The 16,584-nt window shown below is 36.3% G+C and overlaps 1 protein-coding gene and 1 long non-coding RNA gene across 2 annotated transcripts in view; one reads left to right on the top strand and one right to left on the bottom strand.

The window, feature by feature from the left end:
* The window catches only part of LOC136565299 (uncharacterized), a 109,916-nt gene that overhangs the window by 20,543 nt on the left and 72,789 nt on the right, over nucleotides 1-16,584 (top strand). The gene's annotated exons all lie outside the window — the stretch shown is intronic.
* PREX2 (phosphatidylinositol-3,4,5-trisphosphate dependent Rac exchange factor 2) overlaps nucleotides 7,947-16,584 on the bottom strand; it is a 173,363-nt gene continuing 164,725 nt past the window's right edge. The window contains exons 40-41 of the mRNA XM_066563765.1: nucleotides 16,135-16,202; nucleotides 7,947-13,300 (exon numbers count right to left, since the gene is read on the bottom strand). Coding sequence (XP_066419862.1) covers nucleotides 13,255-13,300; nucleotides 16,135-16,202 — 114 coding nt within the window. The 3' untranslated portion in view covers nucleotides 7,947-13,254. The remainder of the gene's footprint in view (nucleotides 13,301-16,134; nucleotides 16,203-16,584) is intronic.

Below are 16,584 nucleotides of genomic sequence, written 5' to 3'. Positions count from 1 at the left end.
TGGATTTTGTTTCCAGCAGATAAAGTTACTTGATGTTACACAAATTCTACTGGGGAAAAAACAGAAAGGAAACATAACTGGGTCTAAAGTTTTATTTAGTACACAAAACTTCCTGTTCTTACCATTTCTTTGTTTCATCTCTTGCTTTTGCATTTGTAATCCAACCATACTGAAATTTCTACCTAAGTTTTGGCTGGGTTTGCAGAATTACAAAATTACAGTTCATAAAATTTTCTCAGCTCAAATCATAGTAAGACTACAAAGCTATTATCTGAGCAAATTTGTTGAGAAAAAAGTCACCCTGAATTCAATCCAAACCCTATTCAAATCAAATTTTTCCTGAATATACAATTCTCTGTGTACTTGCTTAGGTTCCAATCCCCATGAAATGCAAGAACTGAACTTGGAAATATTTTATACTGCCATTCTGATAATTCTTGTAGTTTCATTTGTCAGATTGAGAGCTTTCTCTCATCTTTTCATTCAAATGAAGGCTCATTTAGAAGCACCTGAAGCCAAAAGAGGTTTTGCCACTGGATCTGAGATTTGAGCATGGCCTCTGTCTAAAGACCTTACTCTTAATCTTACCTTACTTACCTGTCCCTCCCCGTCTTCCTCAGCTGCTCTCTTTTTCCTTGCCAATTCCTAAGTAATTTAATTTCGAGGTACTCGAGGAAAAAAAAGATTTTGTATGCTTAGAGAATGAGACCGTGCTAAATAATTGGTACACTGATGTAAAACTTTACTTCTCTTACTTACCATGTAGACAGAATACAGAAGTATTGCTGAACATTTTTTTTTTTGCACTTCACCCATTTGTTAGAACATTTAGGGCAAAGCAGAGATAATTATCACCAGCAGAATTATAGACTCAGCAAAATGCATAGCTTCTCCTTTGATACCTTCAGAATAAATACTAACCTAGTAGACTGAAGAATATTGACAAGTGCCAGACTTGGCAGGTCTGGTCCATGAAAACCCTTATTAGAGGAATAATCTATAGTTATGTGCTGAAATAATTGGGACTCAGCTGTTCCTAGAAGCCTCTGCCAAAAAAACCCTGAGTGATTCATTACTGCAGCTCCTCTCTCAGTTGGTGCTTCTGAAAAGTTATTGATTCTCCAGAAAGTCCAGAGGACACAGATCTGCCTCTTCCATGCTCATGGAAGTGTATATAGTGCTTTTCTCATAGTAAAATCAATACACACATGTGGGCTGGATTCCCCAGAGGATGACCTGGTTATACTACCTCAACCTCAAGATTGTGTGTGAGCTCTGATCTGACATTTGTATTCTGACAAAGCTCCTGCTAATGAATATGCAGGAGAATGTCTACTTTGTGCTTTCAAAGAAGTTAAACAGATTACTAGATTGCGGTTAAGACTTGCAGAGTTTTGGGCATGCCTCAACGCCAGCAAGCAGGCAGGCAGTTGGCTACAGAAGTTTACTGGTGCAAATAGCAAGAATTCAGATGTTGGTTTGCATGAAGAGCATCAAAAACTTGGATAGAGATGCTTGGAAGCTGCATTTGAACGCTTTTATGTAGAGGAAAGAGAAAACCTTAAAGGTCAAAGGAAAAGTATTATTTATGTTTTACAGATGTTGAAGCAGAACAGATTCCATGAATTAGGGATTTACTCTAAGTAAATACATAAGTACATGTTAGGTCTGAAAAGGCTTCCTAATTAATTTAAAGTAATGAACTATACTCCTTTCCTAAGTTAGTTACAACCCTGCAATGGGATAAGGAAAATATATGTGATATTTCCAGGTGGATCTAAGAATGATGTAGTACCCAAAGGTATCCAAAGGAACAACATAAATATGACAACTGTCTAGAAATACTTTCAGATTATTATGGTGCATTTCATTATCCTCAAGATTATGCACAATTTTTAAAAGTCTTTGGATAGTTGATGTGTCTGGTAGTGCATATGCAGCATGAATAATAAGGTTCACAGTGAGTGGGAGCTGGTCAGAGAGCCTGTCATTAGGTGTTTAGCTGAGACATTCAGATATTCAAGGACATTTTTAAAAGAAACAGAAGAGGAAGTTATGAATATAAACCAGAATCTTTGAATAACAGACAATTTTGCCAGTAAGCATTTAAATATAACTTGCCTTACACTGGGATTGGCAGCTAAGGGGGAAAGGTCTCTCAGCAATGAGTCAAGCCAAATTAGACAAATACATAGTGAATGGAGTTAAATACTGGAATTTCATGCGAGTATGAAAAATGTGCATACATAATAAATGTATGTGAAAGATCAATAAGTGAATGATCAAGCTTGTTTAGAAGAACTGGTATTTCACTTCTATTCTGAAGGTAGTTAATGACACCATTCATATTACCTCATTCATCTTACATTTTTTGTCATCTAGATGAGATTCTTAAAGCTACTCCTTTAGAAACAGTGCAGATAGCCTGGTGGGATTTTAAAAGGCATTCTGATGCCTAATTACCATGGAAATATTTTGGATTAGGCTTCAGAAATTTTAACAACTCTTTGTGTTTATGATTGGGTAACCAAATACAAATGCCTCAAAAAAGGATTTAAGACTTTTCTTGCAATAAACCGGAAGAACTTAGGTGCTGTATTCACTGTAAAATTATTGGAGTTTGCTAATGGACAGGAGAATTAGTTTTGTTCTCAGAGTGACAGATATATCTGGACACTTAGCATTTGTTGACACCAGTATCTAAATGAGGAAAAGACAGGATGCACATCAGAATCCAAGTTCAAAGTTTTGATCCATATATTAACAGCAGATGGATATATACGTATATACTCAGATAACCCAGCCCCAAGCCAACTCTGAAAAACATGACACAATTTCTGATTTTACTTTTAGATAACTACAATTTCAGTATCTATACCATAATTTCAATGTTGCTCAAAATGGCTTGTGAATCTCCCTAAAATCTCCAGATGCCTCTCTTCTGACTGAAAAAAAAAAATCCTGAGTGACTGTAGCTCTGCTCCAGGTACACCTAGTGGGCTGGCAGGCAAATAGGTTGCAATCTAACTCTCATCTAAGTGCTTCTGGAATCTGAAACAAAGAAGGCCTGATCCCAAGTATATACTTTTATAACATCTAATACAAATGAGGATATAAAAATCTTAAGAGTTTTTGGCTTGGCAACTGGAAGTTTATAGTCCAGACTAAACAACATACACTCCTGTGAATGTGTTTATCCCAAGACTGCACCCCAGTGGCCTGGCTGTGCTCTAGAAAAGTAGCAATTTTTTATCTCTCCTGCTGTAGCTGTACAGGATATATACAGATATACAGCACTGGACTAACAAGAGCTCAAGACAGAACCACCTCAACAGCTCTACTGGTCTGTCCTACCACACCTGCATACTATTCTGCAGTAGCTGAAACACTACACAGCTGTCACTGCAGGATGCAGGAAGCAAATTATTTTTCAGTAGACAGACTGTTAAAATCTAGGTTGACAAAAACTCTTGTTTCCCATAGAAGCATAAACAGTCCTGCATGGGAGGCAAACAGCAAATTTCACAGGAGGAGCAAAAGAGAAGCAGATTTCTTCCATTTCACCCCATTGCATTCAAAGCAGACCTGCTTTCATGTATCACAACTTTAAAAAACCTGTCAGAGCTTTGTATTTCTACCCTGCACTGACAGCCCTGCTCCACGACACACTTCAAACCAATTCTGAATGAAACAGAAAATGGTTGTGGTTCAGCACATTTGAAATTCCCTCAGAACCTGTGATTTTGTTTCCTTTGAACATGAGCAGAGTCCATTTTCCATGCTGGCTCATTCTTTGTCCTCCCTGCTGAGTCTGTTTTAAGGAAGGTTCACAGGGATTATTAGAGTTTTGAAACATGGAAATAGAACTCAGTAGAAGAACAGTAGAAGGACTTCCTCACTTTATATCAAATTTTCTACTTTGGAAAAAATTTTGAACTGCTTTGAAATTTACTGAAATCCTGATTATCATGAGGGATATGTCCGCAGTTCTTTTGATCTAATATGGCCTAAGGCAAGTATAATTGTTGAGAATATCTAGAGAGAATGTAGGAATTTCCACTGGTTTTCTGCCCTTCTCATTCTAAAACACAATTCAGACAGTTGTCCTGCTTGTATTCTAGCTGGTACAGAATTATCTGTCCTGTTCTTCTGGCAGTCAGATATATATCAAAGACCATCAGGAAGGCTCATATTCTACTTTCATGACACTGCATTGAGTTTTTTTTGTTACTAGGTCATTTAGATCATAGAATTTAGAACATTCATGTGTGTGGGATGCATTTTTACCATGATCTCAGCAGAAAGCATTTCAGTCACACCTCCATCTTCAGAGTCCTCTCTTTGCCTGACTGCTCACCACTTAGAAAAGTGCTCATGCAGGGAGCTCCAAACATACTTTGGCCATCAAGAGAGGTGTTGAAGGCACAATAAGCCCATATGATCAGTGCGACTGGAATATTAGCTTCTACTGTTCCTCTGGAAGGCATCTCACCTGGCTGAATAAATGAGTTTATTAAATGAAAAAGGAGGAGGAAAATTTCTTAAAATCTCATTTAATATCTTGTTTTGTTACTGAAGAAAGTAGAGAGACATTTATTATTTCTCACATTAGATATAAAAACAGGAGTTAGGATTAGGTAGGGGATTTGTGTTTATTTAAATATAAGGCCTAAGACTAAATGAAATTCTCTTTCTCATGACTGCTGTGTGGTGAATACCCAGATAATGTAATTTTGTCCTATGCTACAGTTTCAAATATTAATGCCTTCTGTCAAAGTTGTGGGAAGTAGTCCAGAAATGAAAGCCTCCTGTCTGTTCTGTCTGTATCAGGCCCACAAATGTCCTTTAAAATTGGCACATGATTGTAATTATTTCCCTGTTTCCCAAGCTACTAATTTTCCAGGGTGTGCTGTCAAAATTCCAAACACCTACTCAACTTCTTAATGTATAAAAGCTTTATGTATTTTCCTGTTTTGGAACAGCATCTAATATATTGCTAAGCATTCAATCAAACTTCACTTTGTCTTGACTTTGAATTCAGCTGCCACTCAACATATTTTGAAATGTATTACAATATGAGCAAGTAGCGCTGATTAGCATCAGGCATTATTTCCGTCTTAATCTGGGTGATACTTTGTCATTAAGTTTTGTGATGATGCACTGGCTGTAGATAATACAGTGCTGATGTTCATTTGCTTGCAGTCATGTCCTGTATTGGTTTGATTAGACCTACTCTATGGCTGGTTGATGACAAAACCTCATTGATTACATGTGGTCTGCTTCTCATTTCCAGTCAAGCTTTCTGTCTTGAGACATGAATAGTTTCATTAATTAGGGGAACTAAACACGTTGACAGCCATTCAAGCTAGTCTGGGTCTGGCATAATAGTGCTGGTATTATGGATTCATTCTCTGCAGTCAATGAAAATTTGGTTATTCATTTAAATGAAAGCAGAATCAAAACCTATTGGTGTTCCTTTCATTTGATTATGCTCCCAGAATATAGCCAGTACAATTTCCTCCTACTTTTAGAGGCTGTTACACTTCACAGGGATAGATACTGATTATTTATTCCAGATGCTAAAATCCCTCCTGCCCTGATAAAGAACTCTAAATAATTAATGACTAGCTAAAACCTAGAGCTTAAAAAAAATCTAGATATAAGTTAAATTCTAACAATTTATATTGAGTCTTCTATAAAGCATGCAGTTGTTTATAAAACATCAACTGTGTTAAATACTTAGAAAAACTAAAGCCAGATCTTCAGGACATTCCACTGCTGTGTTTACACTGCTCAGCATTTACCTTAGATTACACTCCATCTAAGTATCCAGTGTCTTTTTCCCCCTCTCCAATCCTGATTACATTCTGGAGATCCATTTTAACATCTTTTTGCCAAATTAGGGATATACACATTTTTGGAAGCTACCCTTAGTCCCAAGATTAAAATCAATGGAAGAAGCCTATCATCTACCTTGTGACTGGAAATTGGCATTTCCCCTCCTCCCCATTAATCTAATTCACGGGTCTGCTTCAACACAACCCAGGAGTATGTTACACATGGACAAACCTGTACCAGCACTGGATGGTCCTCCTGGGAAGCAGTAAGAGCTGGTCCACTCCCTGAAGGAGGACAAGCTGGGACTTGTGGGTGAACACAGTGCAGTGGCCTCTCCCTGAAAGGACCAGGAAAACAAAAGGCTCTGCTTGACAGTCCAGGGATGATCAGACAGGGCAAAATATTGAAGCAGGTTCAGGGTCCATCCAGAAAGTCCTATCACAAACAGCAGAAGGTGGGACCATGGGCAAAGCTACCCATAGCCCAGGTTTCAAGATTTACTCAGAATATGAGGCTGCTGACAGGAGCTGCCCAGAATACGTGGCCAGTGAGCGCGGGGATGAGGCTGTTTTGGGCAGTAAGGGCATTTTAGTGTCCTCAGAACCCTGGCAGCTCCACAGAGCAAAATGAATATGGAAATAAGAAAGGGGGAGCAGGGAATCAAGTACTGTCTGGGAAAGTAGTTTGACAATTAAGATTCTACAAGCAAGAATGAAGTAACTGTTAGCAATTCCACTTCATTAGTATAAACCAAGTATGAGCTTCATCTATCCTCTTTATGCATGACATAATGAGCTATTAAAAAAGCCTCCAAAGCAATCAAATGCATACTAAAAGTAAGTTCATGAGTAACATCCAAAAGAAAAGTCTTTACTGTCAAAGCTTAGCAGACACATATTTTGATGGGAGGCAAAGATAATTTATCTTTTTTGAATCATGAACTCACACCGTGCTCATTTGACATGTAAGTGTATCAAGTGCCTTTGCAGACTTTTTGACTTTCAAATCATGATGATAGCAACACTTTCTCGTGAAAGATGCAAAATTACTGGACACCCAAGTGCTACCATAGCTTAACTGATTATCTTTCTCAGCAGGTGTTTCAAAGCACTATTTATTCCCATTGTGTACACTGGTCAAGAAAAGAATTCTTTGGACTTTATTTCTGAGGTATTCACGGCAGCAAGACCACAGAAATGAGGAGCACTGAAAAAAGAAACTTCACTTGTAATGGTAGAAAAGCAGACTGTATTTGAAATCCTGTGGTCACTTCTGCTATTCAATATTTTAACATGCCATGCTGCCTTCCTTCACAAAATTAGAGAGATGAATGCATACACAGAAGAAAAAAAATCTTTCAAATCTACTTATCCAGAAATACTTACATCCTCCTCCTTGCTTGCATAAGGTGGAAAACAAAAAGGATTTTACAAAGTAATTGTAGTTGCTTTTCGTCCTGTCTCCACTGTTCCAGTCAGTCCTGAACATCCATTGATCACAACCATGTAGAAATCAGAACTCACTAAATATGGAGACAACTGCTCTGCAAGGTCTAATAGTTCATCAGCTTTCAGTCCTACAAAAGAAACAGTGCAAGTGCAACTCCTCAACCCCCTGGCATCCCAAAAGATCCCTCTAAAGGATCAGTCATTTATTTTTTAGAACAAGGAGTACAACACTCCACACTATGTTCGTCAGATTACCCCTGTGCACAGCAGTAAGCAGAAAGTCCTCAGACAAAGTGCAGAAGTGGCGAATATTCTAGAGCTTCATGGAACAGTGATGGTACCACAGGGCCAAAAAGCAATTTCCAGGCCTGTGTCTCTTCCAGCCTTCACAAAGTACAGCTGCCCAAAGCCATGGGCTACTGCTTATGAAGGATTCAGTTTTCCAATGGTTATAAAGATATATTTCAATTACCAGCAATGAGCCTAGATTGGACCTGGGTTTGCAGAAGAGATTCATATTATAAACGTTTATTTCTAGAAATTTAATTTCTGTTCTCCTGCAGCGGAATTCCTAGGCAGGAGCACAGAAAGGGCTAAAGGCTTTCAACCCCCTCCTTCCCAACTTACTTCTTGCTTACAAATAAAAAAGTTTGCAGTGGCCATATTATGAATGGTTTTATTGCTCTCTGACATTTTGTAATACATTGTTACCATTCCAGTCTTTACTATGTAACTAAAAAAATAAACCATAGATCTAAAAGTACACAGTTGTTAGTTTTATCCATAATCCATAATAGTAACTGATTCAAAGTATGCTACAGAGGCACTTTACAAAATAAAGGAAAAAGTAATTTAAATCCATGTTCCAAGGATTTTAATTCCAAAAGTTACGTCCAACAAACTCAACTACCCACAGAACTGCCAGTTTGATTGTTTTCAAACAAAAGCTGACTGAAACATTCTGTGTATGGCTGTACTTACACATAATATTTCAAAGCAGTCTCTTTCTCATAATATTTCAAATGGTCTCTTGTGCTTAATGAGATGTTACAAAATATATTCATAATTTGAAAAATGTGTGTGCAATATGCAGAAATTAGGTTCATTTTAAAAGTGTAACACAAGTATAACCAAATACATACACTATATACAGGGTGTAAAGAAGTTAATAAGGCTGCTTAGATTTTTAAATCTGGCATATGGTACTGCAGATAGGACACACATACGCACACAGAAGATGTTGTGGGTATTCCCATGGAAGTCCAAATCTAAATACTTGTAAAAATGTCCCAACTACTTTGAGCACTCTATTGGACTTGCAAACTGAAGTAGAAGTTATTTCTAAAGTAGATTTCTAGTACAGAGATCTATATTTTTAGAGAAGAATAAAAAAAAAAAAAAAAGCTTGATTACCCTCTGGACAATCTGAAATTTCTCACTGATGTTAACATCTGCATGACTGTGCGTGCTGTATATTCATTTATACATACATAGCAAGAAAACATATACCCACATCTAGCAGGAAAAGGGAAACATTCATAATAATAAAATTTCTTCAGGAAAACTTGGTTGATATATACAGTATATAAAAAAACCCTACACAATTGTCAGCATACAAAAATATGAGTTCAATATCTTTTTATAATTCAAAACCTAATGATGAAAAATCCAGGTATCCTGAGTCAGGTATGTAACTGCACATCTAATTTACCAATGCCAGAGTACTGTTGGAGTACAATTAGAAAAGCACTACCTGCATTTCTCAAGTACAGAGATAAAATACATAAGGCAATGCATTATCTTTTCATACTGTTAAACACAAATGGCACAAAATATGCAGAAAATGCTGGAAGACAAATCCATGAAGGAGCTGTAAAGAGTATGGAACAATATATAGATATATACTACAGTTACTGATTTTCTCATTTAAATGAAATGAAATGAAAGACACTTTCCTTTTCTGTGCATCATGCTTAACCATGATGTGTATACTCACATTCAGGCAATTGTCTTAAATACATATACATATATAAATACACACACATACACTACATCTGACAATCAATTAATAAAACATGTTTGCTTGTCAATTCCTCTGGCTAAAAACAGATCAATAAAAGTGGTTAATTTTTTTCCATTAAAGGAGTCTAACAAATGAAATTAGTATGACTACTGTAAATCCTTGTTGACTGAAGTTTAATTGTCCTGGCTCTAAACCAGTAGAAGAGGAGTTCTGACCACCACTGACTGCATTAAAATAAACAAATACAAACCAATCCAAAAACCTGATGCATTTGCAAAAACCCAGTGAAATCTACCCAAAAAGCCACTAGGATTCCAACTGTCTCAGTAGACATAAAATTGGTTGGTTACTTCAGCTGACAGCAGGAATATTTACTTTTAAATGGATCTCTAAACACAAAGTTTGACATTGAAAACCTGGACTATATACATTTTTATATTTATTTACATTTACAATCTACAAGGAAAATAGCTATTAAAAATAACTAATTTGGGAAACTAGAGTAGATCAATGGTCATTTCATAGACTAAAGACTGTTTAACATCCTATTATTCATAGATGATGGTTACAAAGATAGGCCAAACATCCTCAGCTCTACTTAAAATCTGTTTTCTCCAAGCATGGATGCTATGGCAACTCAGCTGTTCCTGGGCCTGTAACCTTCCCTTCCCAGGCTAGCATTGAATCATGGTAGTATTTAGTAATGTATGACTCTAGATCACTGAATTTATTCCCAGAAGAATTACACTTTCCTTGTGGGAAAAAAAAATTACATACAGAATGTTTTCCCTAAACCAGTACAACACATTGTTGTAAAAAAAAGGCTACATAACCCATTTCTGTCAAAACAAAGATTTACGAAGCTATAGGTGATACAATTCTTGTAAATCATCACTCTTGGTCATCTCTTCTTGTCACCTGTGAGTTTAAAGACTTATAAGAGGATAAACATACTGTGATGAAAATGGATATTTTTTTTTACTCTGCAAATGCATCTTGTATAAGGAATAAATACATCTTATACCAAACAAGATAAATAGCTTTAACAATGAACATATGTAAATTTGTATTTTAAGAATGGACAATGAAGTCCATTTAATGTTATTAGAAGTCAGTAGAATAGTGTTAGAGTGTGCAGTGTGCTCTGAAATCAGAGGGGCAAAAAAATTAATCTGAATACTACACAATGTTTCATACAGGCCATTGAAGAACATTTTGAAAAATTGGGTCCCTACTTTCTAATAGACAGTAAGGGGGGAATTTATGCCCCATCTCCTCTGAAAACAGGTTGGATTCGATCTATAAGTTAGAGTCAAGGATCCCAGAGATCTTTTCCAACCTAAATGATTCTGCGTGTTACTGTGGAATCATATTTTTATGTCTTATCTGTAATCCCAGCAAACCAGGGCTTAAGTTTCTCAGCTTCTTTGATAACAGGCTAAATAGACACTTTACTTTGCAGTATGGGTCACCAATAAAGCTCATAATGCTTAATAGGTTTTTGAAAACTGTCTCTAGAGGGGGAAAAAAGAATAAAGGACCAAAAGCTAGATATAAAATGACCAAAATAAGAGGTCAAGATTTCTGATGCACACTCATGAAACAACAGCTAAAAAATTTTGTCCAGTGACTGGCTTATAATTATTTGTCCCTTACAAATGTCTATTATCCCACAATTTCAACAACAAAATGAAACAGGGAATTATCATATTATACAGGGAGACTATTTTGGAGCATTTACACTCCTACCATTTTCAATGCTATGTAAAAAAAGCAATTGCTACTTACAATAATGCATGTACATGCACCAGATTTTTTCCTCTAGGTTATTTTATTCTATACAGGCTCAGCAGCTCCATGCAGCCAACAGCTGACTTCCCTCATAGTAAATCAAACCTCCTGTGGGGAAACCTCACAGGAAGATGTGAGCTCAGAGCTGGGCTGACAGCAGCACGCCCTTGGTGCTTATGGCTTCTCTGGACTTCTGATGTCTGAAAAAGCAGAAACTGAAGTTACTGGTGCTTTTTCCTGGAGCAGGAATTACCACAGCCAATACTGCTGCTCTGAATGAAACACATCTGAAAGTATGAGATCCTGACTAGAACAGCAATTATAGAAATCATAACTCTTTTTTATGTGTAAGCATTAGGTCATGCTAGACAAAAGCCTTTAAAAGTAATTTTTTGTTGTTTTAGTTTTTTTATTTTGCTTTTGTGTATTAAGTATTTTAATCACAAAGATCATGGTTCAATAGCTTCCAGCAACTATGAAAGAGAGTAAACCTTAAAGCACAAAGGTGAAGTTGTTACTGGAGTGCTCATTACTGCATGCCTTTGTCATATTTTAAGGCAAACATTCTCTTTTTATTGATATTACTACATAAATATATACATGTTAAAATGTATATATATTCACAGACATGTATATCTGTGGATATATAAAAATATTTATTTTCTTAGCAAAGTTAAGGTCTGTGTAAAAACATTAGAATACTGAAAAAGGTAGGACCTCCAATTCCTCCTTTGGAGAAAAGTAACAAGTTCCCCTAAATATCCTCTAAAAAAACCCACTCTCTTCAAGACTACAATTCCTTTTGAATTCTCACTTATTCAATTGTAGATTGATAGGTTCATAAATATTTAGATCATATGCAAAAATTATGTTGTGAGGTTTGATTGCTACAGCATAACTACAGGCCGCTGTTGTACAAAAAATAAAATTTATTCAGACAGTATGTGTCTTGCTCTAATGGATTACATAGCTACTGCTACAAATAGAACTATTTCAGAATACAGTTTTTGTTTTAATGTGCTCATATATAAAACCTCATTTGGGGGTATTTGAAAATGAAAATTCTTTGGCCAAAAGAACAGCCAAATGCAGATAAATTCTCCCTGGGCTCTCTAAATAGTTAGTAAAATTCAAAATAAATCTATAACAATTACCACTCCAAGAAGTGAGATGCTATACAAAACAATTCTGACAAAATGTGGAAAATGGTAGCGTAAAACATCAAAACCCCAAACTACGCTTGAACTTGAACCAGTCATTTCCAGTTTAACAACACTGACTCATCTCTGCCTTATGTAGATTTGTTAGTGAAGTACTCTAGAAGAAAATACACAACTCTGGAAAACTCTGAAGTGCAGAGATTTAATAATGTAAAACATCTATTAGAGTCTGAAACGCAGCCTAACAATGGATGAAGATCAGCCTCATCCTTCTCCTTCATTATAATGGCAGCTGCAAAATGGAAGAACTTTAGCTGATATGCCACACCATCAGGCACTCCTAATGCCATGTAGGTCCTCCTTCCAAGCAGTGTGACAAGCACTGCTTCAGACAGGGCTGAGTTTACTGAGTACAAGCACACACCCATAGCAGCTGCCTGCAGCCATTAAACACACTTCTGAAATAGTGTTCCAGCTTGAAACCTCACATTACACTCTTGAAACAGTAAAGTTAACATTCCAAGAAATTATGATGGTGACAGGAAAAAAGCTTTCTCAAGTGCAAAGGGCCCCATATGAAGTGCATGCTCATTATCAAGCCTAGTTTATCTAGGCTTCCACAAGATCACATTGTGCATAGGGGACAAGTGAAGACATTCCCTCTGATCAAGACTTTTTTTTCAAGCTGCTATACCTATCATGTGGCTGAACAAGACACATCAAATTAATCTGATTCCAGTGTTAAATTCCCAAGAAAGAGTACTGTCCTATGAGTGTAAGGCTGGAGTGCACAGATTTCAGAAATGCTTTTGGGAAGACATCTTTCAATGCCAGTAGGTAACATTTAGGGTATTTCTTCCTTTGTCCTGAGTAAAAGATTTTTTTTTCTTATTTATCAAAGCTGCAGGGATATAATGCTATAGTGCAGTTGGATTTTTGTCATATAATCCCAGTATCCTAAAGGCCATTACTGCATTGTTTTCTGGAGCAGATCTCATTCTTCTCCAACAGGTGGTGGTGGCTGACACAGCTTGTATAATCTGACAATGACAAAAAAACAAAGCAATAATTATTCTGAGAACTTTGTCATTATTAAAATGAGCAGATTTAAGGAACACAAAGTAAAGCTACATCTGTCTGCACTGCAAAACAAGAGGTATGAATTCAGTTTAATACCATCAAGGTAAAACTAATAAAATCTTCTTTGTTCATATTGAAAGTGGAATTATTAAAACACATATATATTAGCAGTCTTATAAACACATGTCAATGCAGAAAATTTTCATATTTCTGCACTGAAGATGCCTTCATTAATCCTATTAGCAGGTGTTGCCCTGGATTTCCCAATTGAGAAAGCTGCTTGGTGAATATAATTGCCTCCAATTCTGTTTTGCCTTGGCCCAGTCAAAGCTCTCTAAAAATATTTCCCTGAAGAACTGGTGCTGAAGAACTGAAGCACCTGAGACAGGTGTCAGACATGTGACACTAGCATGCAGATTTTAAGTTCTCTCTCCCTCTGGTTCTTTATGGATGAACTTAACAGCAGTAAGATTTGGTTCAAAATATTACCCCAGTACAGATTGAAATAGCCACTGCTTTTATAAAGGTTTTTTGACTTCTATTAACCCCTTTTGAAAAGACTTGGTTATTAACAGGTGTTTGAAACTTTAGCCTAACAACAGAAATACTGATAATAAAAGGCAATCATTCTGACCTCACACCCCTTGCTCTGTACTCCTGTCCAGCATACAGTATCTCCTCTGAAACCACAGCACTTAGAACCAGCTGTAGACATGATCTCATTTGGAGATTACACATATTCCTCTGGGAAAATGTATCATTGGAGGAATAACAAAGAGAAATCTCCACCATAATGTGTTCTGAAGATCATTGGGCTCTTCCACATAGTCACATGGCATATTCAGAAACACAATAATTTAAGGTCACATTGTGCAGACACCAAAACATCTGTTGGGAGCTATATATAAGGCAATATACATATATCTAATATTTTTATACTGATGAGAGGATAAGGTCTGATCTTTATACAGACAAGGATGCAGAGAAGAATAAACAGGGGTTGAATTATTTGATTCTGCTGGCAAAAAAGCAGTAATATTCAAAGCTGGCAGAAGACAGATAAAATTACTGTCAGAATTTCATCTAGAGTAATTGCAGTGGGATTAATACTTGATGATGTTTTAGCAATATTTAATTTCTATGGAGCAAAGCGCAGAAAACTTCAGCCCCAAGTACTAAGGTCTGTGTATTCTTCAGGTTATAGCAGTAATCATTAAGATTCTCTTCAGAGCATGTGATATAAAGGAACTGTGAAGCAAAGTAATGATAAGGCTGCATAAATCTCTCAGGATCTGAAGTTGCTATAGAGCAGAAATAGCCTGTTCTGGGTCAATATATATGGAACAACTATTTGAGATAGTACAAACATCAGCTGAGAAAACAAAAACAATGGCAGTGGCAGACAACAAGAGAACCCTGTCAAGTGATGTTAATTGAAACCAAATATAAAATTGTTTTCAAAGCAGAGAACTAAGAAGCCATAATATTGTTTAGCTATACATCAAAAGCATACTGCTGGTGCCAATTCTGACTTGTGCATCTAATGCCCTGACCACAGAGGTCTAGGATATTGCTGTGACATTGCTGTTGCTGCTCACTGGCAAGCGTGCCAGGTACGTGTGTCTACACTCTCATCATTCTTCTTCAGCATTTCAGTGCTACATTGTGGGAGTTTCAGCTGGAAAGAGGCAGTCTTTTTTCCATAGATGCAATGCTAAAAAATCTTATTGCTAAGCTTCCATTTTTGAGAACTTAGATCTTTCCTTTATCACAAAAACTCTGAATCTAGATGAACATTCTGTCATATTGGGATGGGAAAAGTTTGGGTTGCAAGAATTCTTTGGCTGTCTCCATAATTATGTCATTAAGGAGTTCATTTAAGTTCCAAATCATACTGTTCAAAATATGAAAAGTCTTCACCCACTAATGCTTTAATTGCTTTTAATGTAACAAAATGCTACTGTATTGCCATGGAGGCAAGACAGCTGATTGGGGATCTTTGGTCCTGCACCGCCTCTAAGCTAATCAAATTCACACAATCATCTCTATCAGTTTTTGCTAGTTCCCTGTTTCCTTACTGAAATTTAAACACCACAGTGGATCGGTTATGTATTTTACATATATGTTCAGCTCATTCAATGTGTTCTCATTAGTCAACAAAAACATTATGTTTAAATCAGTAAAACCCAGTTTAAATTAGTTCTGGATTACTCGAACCCTTTTAAGATCAAATTAAGTATTGTTTGGTTATTTTTATTTACAAGTATTGTGCTTTTAAAGAAACATTTCCAGCACCTGCAATCCATCACAACATTAAAAAGATGGATAAATATAGAATAACCCATTTTTCACTGTGATGCATGTTACAGAAAGAGACAAAGAAAGACTACATCATCCCCAAAGGCAACTAGAACATGATTTTGCTGAGATACTGCAGTACAGTATTTCATTAAAATGGGGTTATGGATCTAGTTAAGAGTATTTACCCAAACCCACTAAATATTACAAGTGATGAAGGACTTACTCCAGTGTTTTCATAATTAATAAGAACTAAGATTCATTTTTCAAAAATGGGCATGTTTTGAAGTGCTACATAGCCTGGACTTCTGTAACTAATCACTTGAAGTAAAACTGTATGGCTAATAGTGCAACTGATTTAATGTACATTTAAGAGCCAAATCTTACCATCTAGAGCAAAATATAGTCAATGTTTACTGTTAGCTTTTGAGCAGCTAGGACCAAAATTGGCACAAAGTAGACAAAACCATGGTCGAGGACACAAAGAATAGGTTACCTTGGCACAGACTGTGGTGTTCGATCCCTCACTCCTAAATTCTTGGCTGTGTTTTGTACTCTTGCACCCTGTGGAAGAAGAACAACAATTTTACTTCATTTATCCCACAATAAATGAGGAAATTTTCTGAGCTTTGTAGATGAACATAACTATTGATTATAATTAATTAACACATATGTTTCATCTCCCAAAATAATTAGTATCTTCTAAGGTGAGGAAAAAGTTAAAGCAATAAAGAAACAAAAATCTTGCCACTTGTCACCAAATAAATACACATATATATCTTACTAACTTAAAAGAGAATCATTAAAAAAATATTAAGGTTTAAAACAATCCAAACACACCTTGTTTCAATTTGTTTGATTTTTGTCACTATTCTGCGTAGAAGTCATAGATAAAGTTGTTTTCTGACATGTCACTTATTTCCTATAAACTTTTGAACAAACAAAT

This window comes from Molothrus aeneus, chromosome 1 (assembly GCF_037042795.1).
Source record: "Molothrus aeneus isolate 106 chromosome 1, BPBGC_Maene_1.0, whole genome shotgun sequence".
Taxonomy (NCBI): domain Eukaryota; kingdom Metazoa; phylum Chordata; class Aves; order Passeriformes; family Icteridae; genus Molothrus; species Molothrus aeneus.
The sequence above is the reverse complement of the archived record's forward strand: the minus strand, read 5'-3'. Positions and strand labels throughout refer to the sequence as shown.